General features: G+C 38.2%; 1 protein-coding gene across 1 annotated transcript in view; it reads right to left on the reverse strand.

The window, feature by feature from the left end:
- The window catches only part of VWA8 (von Willebrand factor A domain containing 8), a 185,953-nt gene that overhangs the window by 22,869 nt on the left and 147,859 nt on the right, over nucleotides 1-15,225 (reverse strand). Inside the window, exons 38-40 of the mRNA XM_055803173.1 lie at nucleotides 4,292-4,400; nucleotides 3,388-3,544; nucleotides 22-130 (exon numbers count right to left, since the gene is read on the reverse strand). Of these exons, the coding sequence (XP_055659148.1) occupies nucleotides 22-130; nucleotides 3,388-3,544; nucleotides 4,292-4,400 (375 nt within the window). The remainder of the gene's footprint in view (nucleotides 1-21; nucleotides 131-3,387; nucleotides 3,545-4,291; nucleotides 4,401-15,225) is intronic.

Genomic DNA, 15,225 nt, shown 5'->3' on the forward strand with positions numbered 1-15,225 from the left:
TATCAGTGAATCTAAGATTACCTGCAGATTGTCTAAGATGATGCGAAGTGACTGAACTTGGCGTCGGACTGCTCCAGAGAACCTTTCATAAGTTGATGCATCATATTCACTCATCTGAATCTCTTTCAACCTAAAGCAAAGAACAGGAAGCTAAGAACAGTCTAGGAAAAAAGCATATAATCCATTTACTTATGTAAATTACAAATTCATTTACTTGATAACAGGGAAATGTAATAACCACACACAGGAAACAAATCAAAGAAGTGGCAGCTGCTTTTGTGAATTTTTGACACGGCAGGTGATCACCAATGCCTATAAGGATTGCATCACATAAAACTTATTAAAGTTCCTAATCCTTTGTCTCTCTCCTAATCACTTTGATGTTTGGGAAGTAAATCAGATGTTCTGAAAACCGTGATCAAATTCTAAAGGTTTTATTGGTTCAGGTGTTGCTATCTGTACATAAAAGGATCATGAGTCTCTATTCATTACTTCACTGTCGGAGTATTTTAAACATGTCATGATCCACGCCTTAACACAAAGGTTAAGTAAAGACACAGTATAAAATCTGTCCTTGAAGACCTACAACTAGTAACTCTGTCTCAAATAGCTATCTGTGCTTCGTAAAATGATGAAACCTTGAAATAAAGAAGTTTTAAATGAACATTAACAAAATTGTGCTCCCTCACAAAAAAATGAGTCATGTCACTGGACACTATCCTGTCCAGAGGCCTAAGAGACAGTGCAATATCTGCACCATAAAAACAAACACATGCTTTTCCTATAAGTTAAGATGTGCCCACTTAAAGGCCTGTATCATTCTTCTCAATGTTGTAGCTAAGCAGATACTCTTAAATTGGTGAAACTCACAACTGGAATGTAATTAAAGAGGTCTAACAGTGAAGAATGAGCTAGGTAGGGGACAGGTGAATATGCTGGGAGTGTGCAGTGTTTGTTATTTTCCATGACCCAGCACCACGTAGCGAAGCAGCGGTTGTGTATCTGCCCATACTGGCATCCAGTATGTGGCTGGGTTCAGTCCTGAGGTCAAACTCACTGGCCTATCCGTGCAGAGCTGTTTTCAACAAGTATTTCGTAACAGAATAAGCTCATTCACACTGTTTTTAAAATACTGATCTTTAAATGAGCTATAAATAGTAAAGTATGTATAGGCTAGTTATATCTCTATTCATAATACCATCACAAGTTACTCACCTGGAATATACAGTATACATGAGAACTGCTGTTTAGACTAGCCTTTTCATGATAATATTAAAATAAAACATCAAATCTTTTTGCCTTTAGTATGACTGTGTCTTTTTCTATTTTGAATTTTGCATAGACATAGTCATTATAGCCAACTCTTATTCATTACAGACAGGAAAATGTAACTTTCAGTGCTGTATAATTCATTTTACGGATCCTGCCAACAGAGTTCAGTATCTTCACATCAATGAAGAAAAACATTTTGTTTCAAACAAAAAAAAGCCCTTGTGCAGTTTTACTGTGCTTGACTCCACATCAATCCACAGCGAAAGCTAGTCCAGAAAAATACCATGAAAAATACTGCATCCATTCAAGAGCAGCTGCTAACTTCATTCTAGTGAAATAAGGCAATTTAAAATGTTTTCCACTAGCAATACTATCTAGCCAGGAAAGCAACCAATAGCTGTCATACTAAAATTCTCCTTTCCAAATAATCGTGTATAAACAAAACAGTGAAATGTGCAGTCCCTCTTATTGTTTTTCGTCAGCCCAAAGACTCCAACCTCACTATTCTTAACTCAGTTCCACAACTATCCAAAAAGTACAGAATAATTATTCAAGTCAAATGTGGCTTCAGAATAGGCTACATTTACAGCTGGTATGTGCCAGCTCACCGGTTTTAGCAGGACATGAATTGTTATCTCATGTACAGATACTCAGATTTTACAGGACACAGCTGCACTGTTTCCACACCACATGCCCAGGAATTTCCCCTAGCATTAATTTTGTAAATCACCGTACAGACAGGTAGAAATGTATCAAAAGTATGCCAGGTGTGTATATGTGCATAGGCACAAAGAGATGAACAGCATCCAAGACCATATATATTGATTGCTTCTGTTACGAAGCAACTGATAAGTAATTTTGAAGAATGGGGATGTAGAAACAGTTAAAAGTAGTCCCCCCCCACCTGCTCCCCCATAAAGCACCAGGAAAAAAGACACAACAAGCTCTGCATTCTTCCTGCAAACAAAACCTTAAGTGACTATTTTTCATTTAAATTTCTCTATGTTGCTTGTGTAAATTACATGACTATTAAAAGTTATTTTTCTTTTCAGGATCTTTTCCTGTGAAGGACTGACATAATCTATACATCTTCCTTGTCTTTATTGATCACTAATACTCTAATGGCAATATTAAATGGTCCATGTAATTCAGTAATAAAATCATTATTAAAAAATAAACAATCTGAATGCAATAGATAAATTGCTGTTTTTAAATATAGTGATTCATGTACAGTGTGTGCTTTATGCTTAACAGCCTAATTATTTACATACCAGCTGAAGGAAACGGCAATCTCACTTGCTCCTCACAGCACCCAGTTTTGTTGCCCATTGGGAATCACTTTGTTAATAACAACAAAATGTGAGCTGACTAAGCTGCTTCTAAATTTATTTGCTTTTTATTTTTTATTATGTTTTAATCTGTGTCTAGTACACTCTGATTTCAGAGAGATACTCACACTGCAATATGTTCTGGGCTGAAATGTAAGACTCATTTGGAATGACTGTCAATACACTTTTCTTTTTTTAATACAAAGTGCCAGAAGTTGTACTGAGAGTTCAGTTGGTGGAAGAAACCTGAATCTCTGTGCATAGTCTGGGAAACAGTTGATTAGTAACCATACATTACACTAACGCTGGGAGAGAGCTGTGGTTCATGTAAAAGTGTCTGCTGAGGTTTAATGGTTCAAATCATCTCACCATTTGGCTATAGATCTTTCAAACAGAAGCAATCTGCTTGTAATGATCTATTCTGAAAGATTTGCTAGGCGATGAACCCCTAACAACACACAATCTGGATTCATCATAATTCAAAGAAATTTTCATATGGTAGATCCCTTTTAAAAAAAGATAAACATTCACACCAGTCTCCTTATCCACCTAGCTACGTTTTACTCTACCAAATCACCCAGTAATTTTAACAGTGTCGCTTAATACAATAAAGCTTTCTATATCTGTTGTCCAGAACAGTTCATCATGTGCTGGTAAGCTTGGTTAAATGATGAAGAACGGGGAAGGTAGTTAAATTATAAATGCAGTTAAGAAAGAAAATTATTTTTAGCCATCTTTTTCAAATTCTTCTGGGAAATGGAAGGGAAAATCAAGACTTTCAGATTACCTCTGTTTAAAGGCCTTCTCACCCATCTCTCGAGCAGCCCTCTTAACCTCCTCAGGAACAGCATCCTTTTCAGCTTGAGATATTTGGTAAACCCTGTGGCCAGCATCCAGTCGATATGGCCCACCTTTCCCACCTAATCCAGCAGTGTCTCTCCCACCTAACACGGTTGAGATAATAAACAATTAAGAACATATATTTGATAATAAATGAGAACACATTTTCTTTAAGGCTTCCATTGCCATATCTACAGATGTTCAAAAAATGTTGCCAACAATCCCCAACAGACATATTTATTGCCAAAGGTTTTCAAAATCAAACAGCTATCATGATAAAGAAAAACTGCAATGGAATACTTAATGTTTACAGTCCCTTGAGACCGGAGTCGTAAAAGTTTCCACCCTGTAGAAGGGGACTATAGATCATGTAAGTCTTGTACATCTCCTCAGAGCTCCTGGTCCTTAAAACCATTCATTCAGACTGTATTCTCCCTAGAATGTGCTGGTTTACACTGCTCCCAGACCATTTCAGCTAGTGATCACTATCACACCCTTTCAGAATCAGGAGGCACTTTGCACCTCCTCCCTATGCCACCTACATTGCTGCAGCTGCAGATGGAAGACATCTAAGAAAATGGCAAACGACTCAGGCTAATTTCTATGGCTGCAAGCTTCTGGCTTTCTATATAGCCAATGAAAAGAAACATGAACAGAATGTAATTCAAGTAGAGATCAGCTATATACAGGTTAAGTTAGACACTGCAAATACTACTTTTCACTGGCAGCAAAGCAATCCTGCACTGGGTAAAAAAGCTCTAAGCAGAGAATGGCCTTGTATAAACCCATTTTTGACACAGCATCTCCTTCAGACATCTGTCAATGATGCATTAAAGAAAAGAATGAAAAACCTGTTCCACCAGCCCAAGTATTTCCACCAACATGTGGCATGTTGTCTGGATCCACTTTTCCATGTTTGGGGGAACTGACATCCAAACCACTGTCCCTCTGAATAGTTATCTGTAAAATAAAAACCAGAACTGTAAATCTCTCTTACAGCAAGGAAAACTGCTGTAACAACCTAATAACAACATACTAGGTCTGCTGAAGAGCTGTAGGACCGCCATTAATTCAATAAATGCAACATCCCACCTGATGAGGACAACAGGATAAAGCAGTACAACAACAGATAAAAGAGTAAAACAGCACTCCGAAGTGGCATGTTAAGACCCACACCAGATCTAAGACTACCGCTACATCGAAGCACTCAGTGCATTCAGATCTCACCCATACTGGAAAAGTGCTTATGATAATTGCCAACATAATTCAAAATCCCCCTGTAGGCAGAATCATCTGCAGTTTGAAGACTTCTCATAGTATTGTACATCCATTTACAAATCTCGGGCACACCCAACTACATTCTTTATTGATGGGCAGATCGATCTTCCCTTCATGAAGGGGGACTAAAGAAATGACACACACTACTCTGAGAGTGGTCAGTAAATGGCTAGTTCAAATGACATGCTCACGTAATCCTTAACTTCCCTGCCATGACCGCAGAAGTCCACAGTGGTGGGTTTCCTACACCTGTCTGCTTACTCGCCCCACTGAGTCACCGCACAGCTGAACACGCAACAGCTGTCAGATGGTCCAGGCTGAGTCACTTTAGGCTGGGGCTGGATTTAAATAGGGGACTGAAGGTAACAGTACTCCTTCCCGTTATGAACTCTGAGTCATGTAGTGAATCAATGATTCACGTGTAAACTGCCCTTCAGTTACTAATCTTTCTGTAACTTAATGCTGCTTTATTTTTGTAACGGAACTTAATGACAGAGATGTAAAATTGATGTCTTTAACCTCTACAAATTAACTTCCTTCTCATCTACCACAATACATTTAATTCTATGATCAATTTATGTGCCCCAATAACTAGTTTATTGCCTTCTCAGAAGTTCATTGGCATTAACAGGGTTTTCAACAGGACTGTAGAGAAATTTAACCCTTGAATTCACTGTCTTCTAGACCGAGCTTCACGCTGCCATGAATTCCATGCATGTTTTTGATCTGAAAACATGTGCTCTAACAACAGTGTCTTGGCAGCTATTGAAAACACCATTTTTTCTCTTTGTAGAATTTATATTAATGCAAAGAGGTACAATACATACTCTATGAAGCATGTCATTAGTATAAAATCTGATAAATTACATTAATTTAACATTTGTATGGGAAGAAAGATACTTAACTACAACAGCATGTTAACCTTAGGGTTATATGCTTTTTTGGTTTAAGAGATTTCCTCCAAAATAAAGTGTTCTTTTTTGCATAACTAGCAGATTCCAAAACTATCAGAAACACAGGTCAACAAAACCCACTGAACTTATTTTAAAATAGAACTGTAAAACTAAAACAGTAGTGTCAGCCTCATGAACCAAAACTAAGTATTAATCTGTAAAGACGAACAATAAAACGACAGAAAATTTATTACATGTTCATCCTTCTGGGTCCTTCAGAGAAAAATACTCAAAATTCTGCAAAAGGAAGCTCTATGAGACAAAAATAACCATAATCAGTGGCACAAATGCTATATTCTATTTTTGTCAAGTTTTTCCATTGAAAAATTTCACTAAATATCTTGAAATAAAAGTATTTTTACAGTGAAAAATTCTGTAGACAAAAGAGCTTTGTTGCTCATATACTTTTCTCATGTATAATAAGTTGTTCCCAAATAGTATTTCTAGTACATATACACTAGACAATTTCTAATATGAATCTCTTTTACAATGGTGCTGATCTGATTAAAGAAGGTATTCCTAACTTTGAAACAGCATGTGATTAATAGAAAATCTTTTATTTTATAATGATTTGTGACTTTTTGTCCTTAAAAGGACAGCAGAACATCCAGAATTCAATTTCTATTAAAATTGCTTGAAAGAGAAAGAGACAAGTGGTACAATTTATCATAGCTTAAGAATGTGACCTCCTTACTGATTTTTTTTATATAGTTAATAGGCTACTGGGAAAAATAAGTGAAAATTTAAGGATATTGGAATGGAACACCACCAGCAGATGTGTAAATATCATGTCAGTTAATTGCAGCAGCTTCATTAATTTACTTGTTTTTTAAGTAACATGTACACACAAAAAAGGTAGTAGAATTTTGCTACATTTGAATATTTTAACAACCAATTTTTATTAGTGCTAGCTGGCTGGGGTAATTGTTTTTTGAATTTATCATACACTTAGAAACCACATTAAATTAACAGACTGTAGAGCCCTTTGAAGAGAACTTTCTGGGTGTACTTTCCTGGTTTTTCTTTGAGCTCTTAGGTAATTCCATTAGTGTTTTACTAGGCTTCTCTTCTTCCCATCCCTGTCTCCATGGAAGGGCTTCAAGGCAATTTGACAAATAAAAACTTCTCTCTGCTCAGAAGGCACCCCTATGAAGTAAAAGTTAGACTAGCAAATATCTAGATTACAACTGAAGATATATTTTAGAAAGAAGTAAACAGTAAATCACTGAATCTGGACATAAAATCAGAGGAAGGATGAGGAATAAACTGAAGAGAAAAACTTTTGGACAACGATGCATTCTTCAGCATGACAGATAAAAAGAGATGGAAGAGCCATAGATCAGTCACTCCTCTGAGGGCTGGAGGAATTTTTGACATTAGAAATTATTTAAAAGGTAGATTTAAGGGGGATGATCCAAACCTGGATGTATTATGAACCTGAAAAAGTGAAAGACATCCAGTGGGAAAAATCTAGTTTGTCCAGAGTGAAAAGCAAGACAAGAAAAGTACTGGAAGTAGAGAAAAAGCTCAAACAAATCTAAGAAATCCACAGTAACTTTTCCAATCTTGTCTGACTGGAACTTCTAAACCTACTGAGATTTCTCTTACTGTTGTGATGGATATTTTCCGAATATATAAATAATTTGCTCGCTCAAAAGTTGATCTGTCCCCTCTTGAATACTTTCCACTTGAATCTATTGCAACACTTCTATCAACTTTGTTTCTTTCAGCGAGAGTTTTGACTAAATGTCTCTATTTGAGAGAAAGCTGTGCTCTTTCTAGCTATACATGCACTGAAAGGCGCTATTCATTACTGCATTACTGTGAAGATTCCATACTGCCTGGTGTGCATATCATAGTTTTGTAAAACAACAGACTAATTCAGTCTGGTAGCCTTGGGTTTCAGCTATGAGGTGCAGCTCAGAGTAGAATAGCTGGAAAAACTGTGAAATTTGCCTTCTAAGACTTCCTTTTGATTTCCAGAATAACCACTATTTCCAAAACACTCACAAAACACATTTCAATTGTGCATTATCTAAATTTGTTTATACATATTGGTGTTTAATGATTAGAGCATCAAAACACTCTTCCACTGGCTGTTTGGGTAAGTTCTTCTTCTAAGTCTTCACCTCACAATAAGCACAACTGCCATCCTCTCTTGGGATACATGTGATTTTTATTTTATTCTCTATAGAGTCCAAATTCTCAGTGACCATCAATGGTCTTAGTCCCTGGTTAAATTATTTTTGTTCTTTTCTTGGACTGTATGATATTCTCAGGCACTTACACCAATGGGTGATGGGTGCATTCAGAAGAACTTTGTGGATGGAGGCTCTGTAGGTCTTCCAAAGACAATGAAGCAACAAACAAAAATTTAATGTGAGAACAATATGAAGACTGCAGGAGTGTGCTTCTCTGAAAGGGCAATGGTATGAAAGAAGTGTTTGAGAAAACAGGAAATGAAGAAACAATAGCAAACACCAAGAGTTGTTAATGCTTTGACTTAATTTTCTGGTCCTGCCTCTTACACATCCATTCACCCTCGACAGCAGCGGCAGCCTGGCAGGAATAGAAATAAACATTCATTTCACATTCAGTGAGGGATACATGGCATCTGAACAACTCGCTCTGTATCAGTTCCTTCTGAGATATACGAATGGATGCCAAAACAGTTTTACATGGCTACACTTCATTATTTCTCCTGACAAAATTGGGATTCTAAGAGCAAACTGAATAAGTGAAATCGATACAAACACATTCAGTTTGGAAAGTGATCTTACCATCCTTCATATAGTAACGTAAAGAAGGTAAAGAGGCTCAGAGAAGCCAGTTACATGATTTAATGCGCTCAACAACACAATGAAACCAGGTGTTTCACATCTGTGTCTTATTTATGCCAAACAGCTATTAAAGGCAAACCAATCTGTAACAGGGGCCACTCTGAAGAGGAGTCAAAGGCTGGTAGTTTTGTCTAGACTTCAGCTGGTCAGGCAGACTATGGTAAGGGAACTTCATATTTTACTACCCACATCTTAACCACGTTTGGAAGTGGATCTCGAACCACATTCTTGCCACTTAGGTGAATCTGGGATTGAATTCTATGTAATTCTGATGTGAAATTATCAAATTCAATAAAACTAACCCCTGAAGAGTAGGGAAGCACTACATCACATTTTGATATCATCCCTCAGTAAAAGACAGGAGCTGAATTTGTTGAGGATCACACAGCTGACCCAGATACACCGTGCATCGCCTCTACAAGACATCGTCACAACTATGGGCAGAAAGGAGCCTGCAATAACCCATTAACAAAAGTGTGTGAATTATGGAAAGGGCTGCTATACTCTATTATTAAAATTATTTATGTCCCACACATATCGGTATTTCATTCTAATATATCAGCTGTTTCCACAATTACAGTACTCCCCTTTTCAGCTCAGAATTAATTTTCTTCTAATATATTGCAAACAAATCTCTCTGGCATTATGAGCAAAACTAACCAAAAGCATTATCAAATTTAGCTTCAGCCAATTTCGTACAAGTGAGTTTAACAATATTTTAGCACACAGTAATCTTAATCATACATTGCAATGAAACTGAGAAAAAAAGAGAAGTCTTTAGAAAGAAGCTTCACTACCTCAAAGGCAGTCCCAAGTAGCACAACTATACATTTCTATATACAAGAAGGGCTGGAAGGAGGATCGGTGGAACTACAGGCCTGTCAGCCCAACATCGGTGCCGGGGAAGGCTATGGAGCAGATCATCCTGAGTACCATCACATGGCATGTGCATGACAACTGGGGGTCAGGCCCAGCCAGTATGGGATTATGAAAGGCAGGTCCTGCTTGACGAACCTGATCTTCTATGACAAGAAGACCTGCCTAATGGATGAGGGAAAGGCTGTGGATGTTGTCGACCTGGACCTTAGTAAAGCCTTTGACACCATTTCCCACAGCATTCCCCTGGAGAACCTGGCTGCTCATGGCTTGGGCAGGTGTGCTCTTTGCTGGGCTAAAACTGGCTGGCTGGCCGAGCCCAAAGAGTGGTGGTGAATGGAGTTGCACCTTGCTGGTGGCTGGTCACAAATGGTGTTCCCCAGGGCTCAGAACTGGGGCCAGTTCTGTTTAATGTCTTTATCAATGATCTGAATGAGGGGATTGAGTGCATGCTCAGCAAATTTGCAGATGACACCAAGCTAGGAGGGAGTTTTGATCTGCTTGAGGGCAGGAAGGCTCTGCAGAGGGATCTGGACAGGTTGGACCGATGGGCTGATGCCAGTTGTATGAGGTTCCACAAGGAGAAGTGCTGGGTCCTGCACCTGGATCACAGCAACCCCAGGCAGCGCTACAGGCTGGGGGCAGAGCGGCTGGGAAGCTGCCTGGTGGGAAAGGCCCTGGGGTGCTGGTTGACAGCTGGACGAATATGAGCCAGCAGTGTGCCCAGGTGGCCAAGAAGGCCAACAGCGCCCTGACTTGCATCAGAAATAGTGTAGCCAGCAGGACCAGGGAAATGATCATCCCCCTGTACTGGGCACTGGTGAGGCCGCACCTCGAACCCTGTGTTCAGTGTTGGGCCCCTCACTGCAAGACAGACACTGAGGTGCTGGAGCGCGTCCACAGACGGGCAGCGGAGCTGGTGAAGGGTCTGGAGCACAAGTCTGGTGAGGAGCGGCTGAGGGAACTGGGGGTGTTCAACCTGCAGAAAAGGAGGCTCAAGAGAGACTTTGTCACTTTCTGCATCTACCTGAAAGGATGTTGTAGGCAGGGGGGAGTCGGTCTCTTCTCCCATGTTACAAGTGACAGGACGAGAGGAAATGGCCTGAAGTTGTACCAAGGGAGGTTTAAATTGGGTATTAGGAAAAACTTACTCACTGAAAGGATGGTCAAGCATTGGAACAGGCTGCCCAGGGAGGTGATGGAATCACCATCCTTGGAGGTGTTTACAAAATGCATAGATGCGGTGCTTAGGGACACGGTTTAGTGATGGACGTAGCAGTCTTGTGTTAATGGTTGGACTAAAATCCCAGGAGTTCTTTACTGCAGAGACAGGGAAAGAGAGGGAATCTCATCTCCTCCTATATTTTCCCACTTGAAATTCCCTTTATTCCTTGGAGTTTCATTACGAGATCTAACCAATGTCTCCCACTGTCTTAGATGCCCATACCTGCATTACTGTCTTAAAAAAGCTCTGTAAAAAGAGGGGCTTAACATGTACTCAGACTTAACAGCTGGCAGCAAAAGAACTCATGGTTACAGGTTAGGAAATATTTTTTAGACTTTGTAAGCAGATGTCAGACAAGGTTGAAAATATTTCTAGCTTTCAACAGAAAAGTAATAAACGAGTGACGATTGCCAGTAAAATGCAAAGGACTTTTTCCTTAATGCAGTCTGGGATGCGTCTCTGATGAAGATTGTTTTTTTGGTCATAGATATTCCTGTCATCCTACTCTGTACATGACAGGCTTCTGTTCAACACAGCAGGCTGGCTACAGACTAGATGGTCTTTTAATACAGCAGCTTACTTTTGTATCCTGATGAGGTTAACTTCATTAAAATTCCTGAAGGGCACAGGATGAGTCAGTGCCCCCCATTCAGCGCTTGCTAGAAAAGCTCCTTTGTGGTGCTCAGATCAACAAAAGCAAGTTTCTGCCTGATGACTGGCAAAGAAATTCTGGTTTCCAAAGGGGGCAAGCTGCCTCATGTGCAGGGAAACAGACCTTTCACCTCCGAGTTTTAATATATCTGGCCTTGCCAGGACTAACTCATACCTAGTCCTCTTCGCAAAACACAATGCTTATTTTAATACTCCAGATACAACTTAAAAAGGGGGGAAGAAACAGAAAAAATACTCTAATTCCAGGCTAACATCCTGCAGGTGTAAAGGGATGCAGTTTGTAATTTTTAAAAAAGGACTACATTTCCATTCCTCAAACCTCCCCAACTAAATTTTTTCTAAACCTTTCAGCTATGCTTAAACAGAGCTGGCCTTTCCTTATAGGATTTTACATCTTAACAGAAAACAATGCAATTTCTCCTTGTTGTATGCGGTGACAAACAAGTAAGCAACCCTTCTACTAAGTCCTTTTAAGCATTCAGTAGATTATTCCACATACAACACATTTACTAAAACTGAACCCAGCATGATTTCACGTCAGCTTCATAAATACATATAAATGGGCAAAATATAATCTTAGAAAATATAAGCAAACAGTATTTACAGCTGTAGAGAATATTTATGTAGGAAGATTTTTAAAAAGTAAAAGCTAAGGTGCCCAAAAAATAACCATTTTCACAAGCACTTACTCTAGTACTACTAATAATACTGCATTATTGGGTGTTTCTTACTGTTGATCAGGAGAAAATAGGAAAAAGAATGTCTGCACTAAGATTTGAGGTAGAATACAATTCACATGATCGATGTGTTTAATGTAAATTAAGGAGGTGTGCAACAGATTAATTGGTTCTATGATTAGACAGTCCTGGAAAGTAGGCAGACGTAGGCAGGATCTAGTCTGGCAAGATCCCATTCTTCGTTTACTCTTTTTATCATCAAGGAAAGAAAAGAACCCTGCTAAAACACAAATTAGAAGATATCCACTCTTATCCTAACATACCTGGGACATGGAGGGATAGAATTAATCTGCTGTTTTGCCTTTTCATTAATATACAATATATTAAACAGGGCAGTTTATAGTCAAAGAATAATATGTGTTACTTTCCATACAACACATTAAATTAATGTTGAAAAATATGAATTACATGAATACAAAACCCAACAATGAATACAAAAATACAACTTCTATAAAGTTAAAATGTCAATGTTTTCTTAAATAGCTTGCTTTCTTCATTAGCACTGTGGACATGTATCAGAAGAGCATTGCAGGAAAAGAGATGAAAACATCTTAGACTTTTGTCTTACAGGTGATTTAGGAGATGTCAACTTCTTAATCAAGATCTGTGAAAAATCTTTTATCAGAACCATATGTTATTATGAAAGAAGATTGACTTTGACTGTACAAAACATGACCAACCTCCAGGTGAAAAAGGCATTAAATAATCCATCCCACAGTGGCACAAAGCATTAGGAAATGTATTCCATGGAATGCAGAATGTATTTCAGCAGATGTGTAAAAGACTGATTTTTCCCTGAAACAAAATTGTTGTTTCCTTTTATTCCATGCCTTGCCCCCACCAATCTTAAAACCTCAATATTACCCTAGGCTGTGCTCAACAGGTCACAAGAACATCCTTCCCTCTAACACATTCTTTATCAGCAGCACGAATATACATATTATATTCTCAGAGTATATAAAAGTTACAAATCAGGCAAATCAAAGGATAATCTGCCTGTTCCATGGTGCCTTTACATTTTATTGTAAAACTGATTCTACCAAAGACAAAAAGAAAATATTTTATATTTGAATTATACAAACTAGCTGGAGAAAGGCAAAAATAGGCAAAAAAAAAATAATGGCTTCTATTACTTTTACTTGTACCATATCATGCACAGTTTTTTCTATGTACCAAAAATTAATAGCACAATTTCTATTCACATCAACAGCACAAAATTGAGCCCACAAGTCATTTTTCCTCAGAAAGGAATATTCAGTATTAGAGAAGACAATAATAATGTCTGAAATACAATATGTGTCTTCAACTGTATCCTGAAATGAAAAAGCATTAGTTGCACTGCAGTATAAAACTTTTAATAGGTTTTCCTCATTTGTTTGGCTTCATTTTGATTTTCTATCTTGCCTGTAAAACTTTGCAAGAATCCAACATGAATTAATGAAGCTTCATGCATTATCAGACTCCTGTGAAAGTTTCTCTCTGAAAGTAGCTTTTAAAATTCATACAGGCATTAAACTTCTGTCTCAAACAGCAAAACTGTTCAAAGCATCATAGCTTTAATGGAGTTTGAGAAAAGTGAATTTGGGTAGGAAAAGAAGTGTAGATTTTGAGTGAAACACATAAAAAGGAGTATCTGGCTTGCAAATGAAGTTTTCATACACCAGCTAAAAAAACAAACCACTATATAAAACACAGTTGCTGCTGCTGTGGGTCTTCTTTGAACTAAATGCTGTCACTCTGAGAACCAACTCAGAAACTGCAGCAGTAGATGCATTAGAGTCTTTCATCCATGAATATGCACTCTGTGTTTAAAAGCTGGATAAACTAAATGAAATAATGACAGGATATCATACATTTGCTTCCATCTAACAGATCCTCTGATGTGTTAATATCTGTGTAAATTCTATTTTCCTCTGTCATTACTAAAAAATTGCCTATTCAATTCTTTTCAACTGAAAGATATGAGGTCATCATCTTTTTAGCATGCCAATCCACTACAAAATATTATCAGAGCAGACAGCTAATGTCTAGCTTGGTTATAGATCATGACTACTACACACCTCCTAATGTCAATGAACTCAGAAAACATTGAATTCAGTTTCTTCTGGAGTACCCTGAATAATGAACAGCTAGAAAGGCAGGATAAGTGAACACACTTATAACAATTTGAAACAGTCTGGACCAAAAACCACAGGGACATCGCACGGTCAAAAGAAAGCTGAAAAAAATATTACACATGGAAGCAGAAAAGCCTTTTTTCTGCAGACCTAGGACCTTGTCAAACTTGTCTTTAAGAAGCAGAGACACAAGTTATTAAAAATCAACTAGTTTTTGTTTTGTCTTCTAACAGAAAGCCTCTTATTTAGCGTTACTGTAACAGATCAGATTATTTACATTTTCACTACATTCATCCTTTCACTAATCAGGGAAGAACTTTCATAAGGGCAGAATTATTAGTATGCATTTGTTTTGCCAGGACAGGAGGATTTCACCGTGTTTAGGAGATCCAGCCTTTACATTAGCAATGTGCACTGCTGAAGACTTGTTGAGATCTGAAAGATGGCGTGTTGAGGCTATTGTATTTTCTCCCATGAGAACTGTGGGCTTTCACAGAAGGACAGAGGAAGAAAAAGGAACTTTGTGCTGGATCAGCCTGCTCTAACAGAAAATTAAAGTTATTTCCACTCCCGCTCTTTGTCTGTCTGCTCTAATTAGACTGGAAGATCTTTAGCAAAGAGAATGTATTTTAGAGATGTTTGTCTAGTGCTTCCAGCAAAGGCCTCATTTCAGCTGAGGACATTTATATGAAGAAAAATATCTGACAGAGAACTGCTGATGTTTATCTGAGTTGCTTTACCCAGCAGAGACTTTGAGATACGAACTTTTCCAGCTCTGTGAGTTCATGTCTTTCTAGTCTTATGCCTCCCCATATTGAGATGCCTTGCTTCAAGGGGCAGTACACATCTGCTACTCCTCACTTTGCTAAAATGAATCACAGAGTCCAGGAAAAAGTAACAGACCTGAACTGTGTATTTGGGGGCTCACGGATCTCAGAACTGCAAGTGCTATAAAACTATACATTGTAATCCACTTATTGACTAGATAACTCCGTAACCTGCAGTATTTTGAGTTTTTCAGGATCTCGTGCAGGACTGCAGAATGCTATCACATGGTTATTCCAAACTTACAAAACGTCTCCACTGC

Source organism: Falco peregrinus, chromosome 4 (assembly GCF_023634155.1).
Source record: "Falco peregrinus isolate bFalPer1 chromosome 4, bFalPer1.pri, whole genome shotgun sequence".
Taxonomy (NCBI): Eukaryota; Metazoa; Chordata; class Aves; order Falconiformes; family Falconidae; genus Falco; species Falco peregrinus.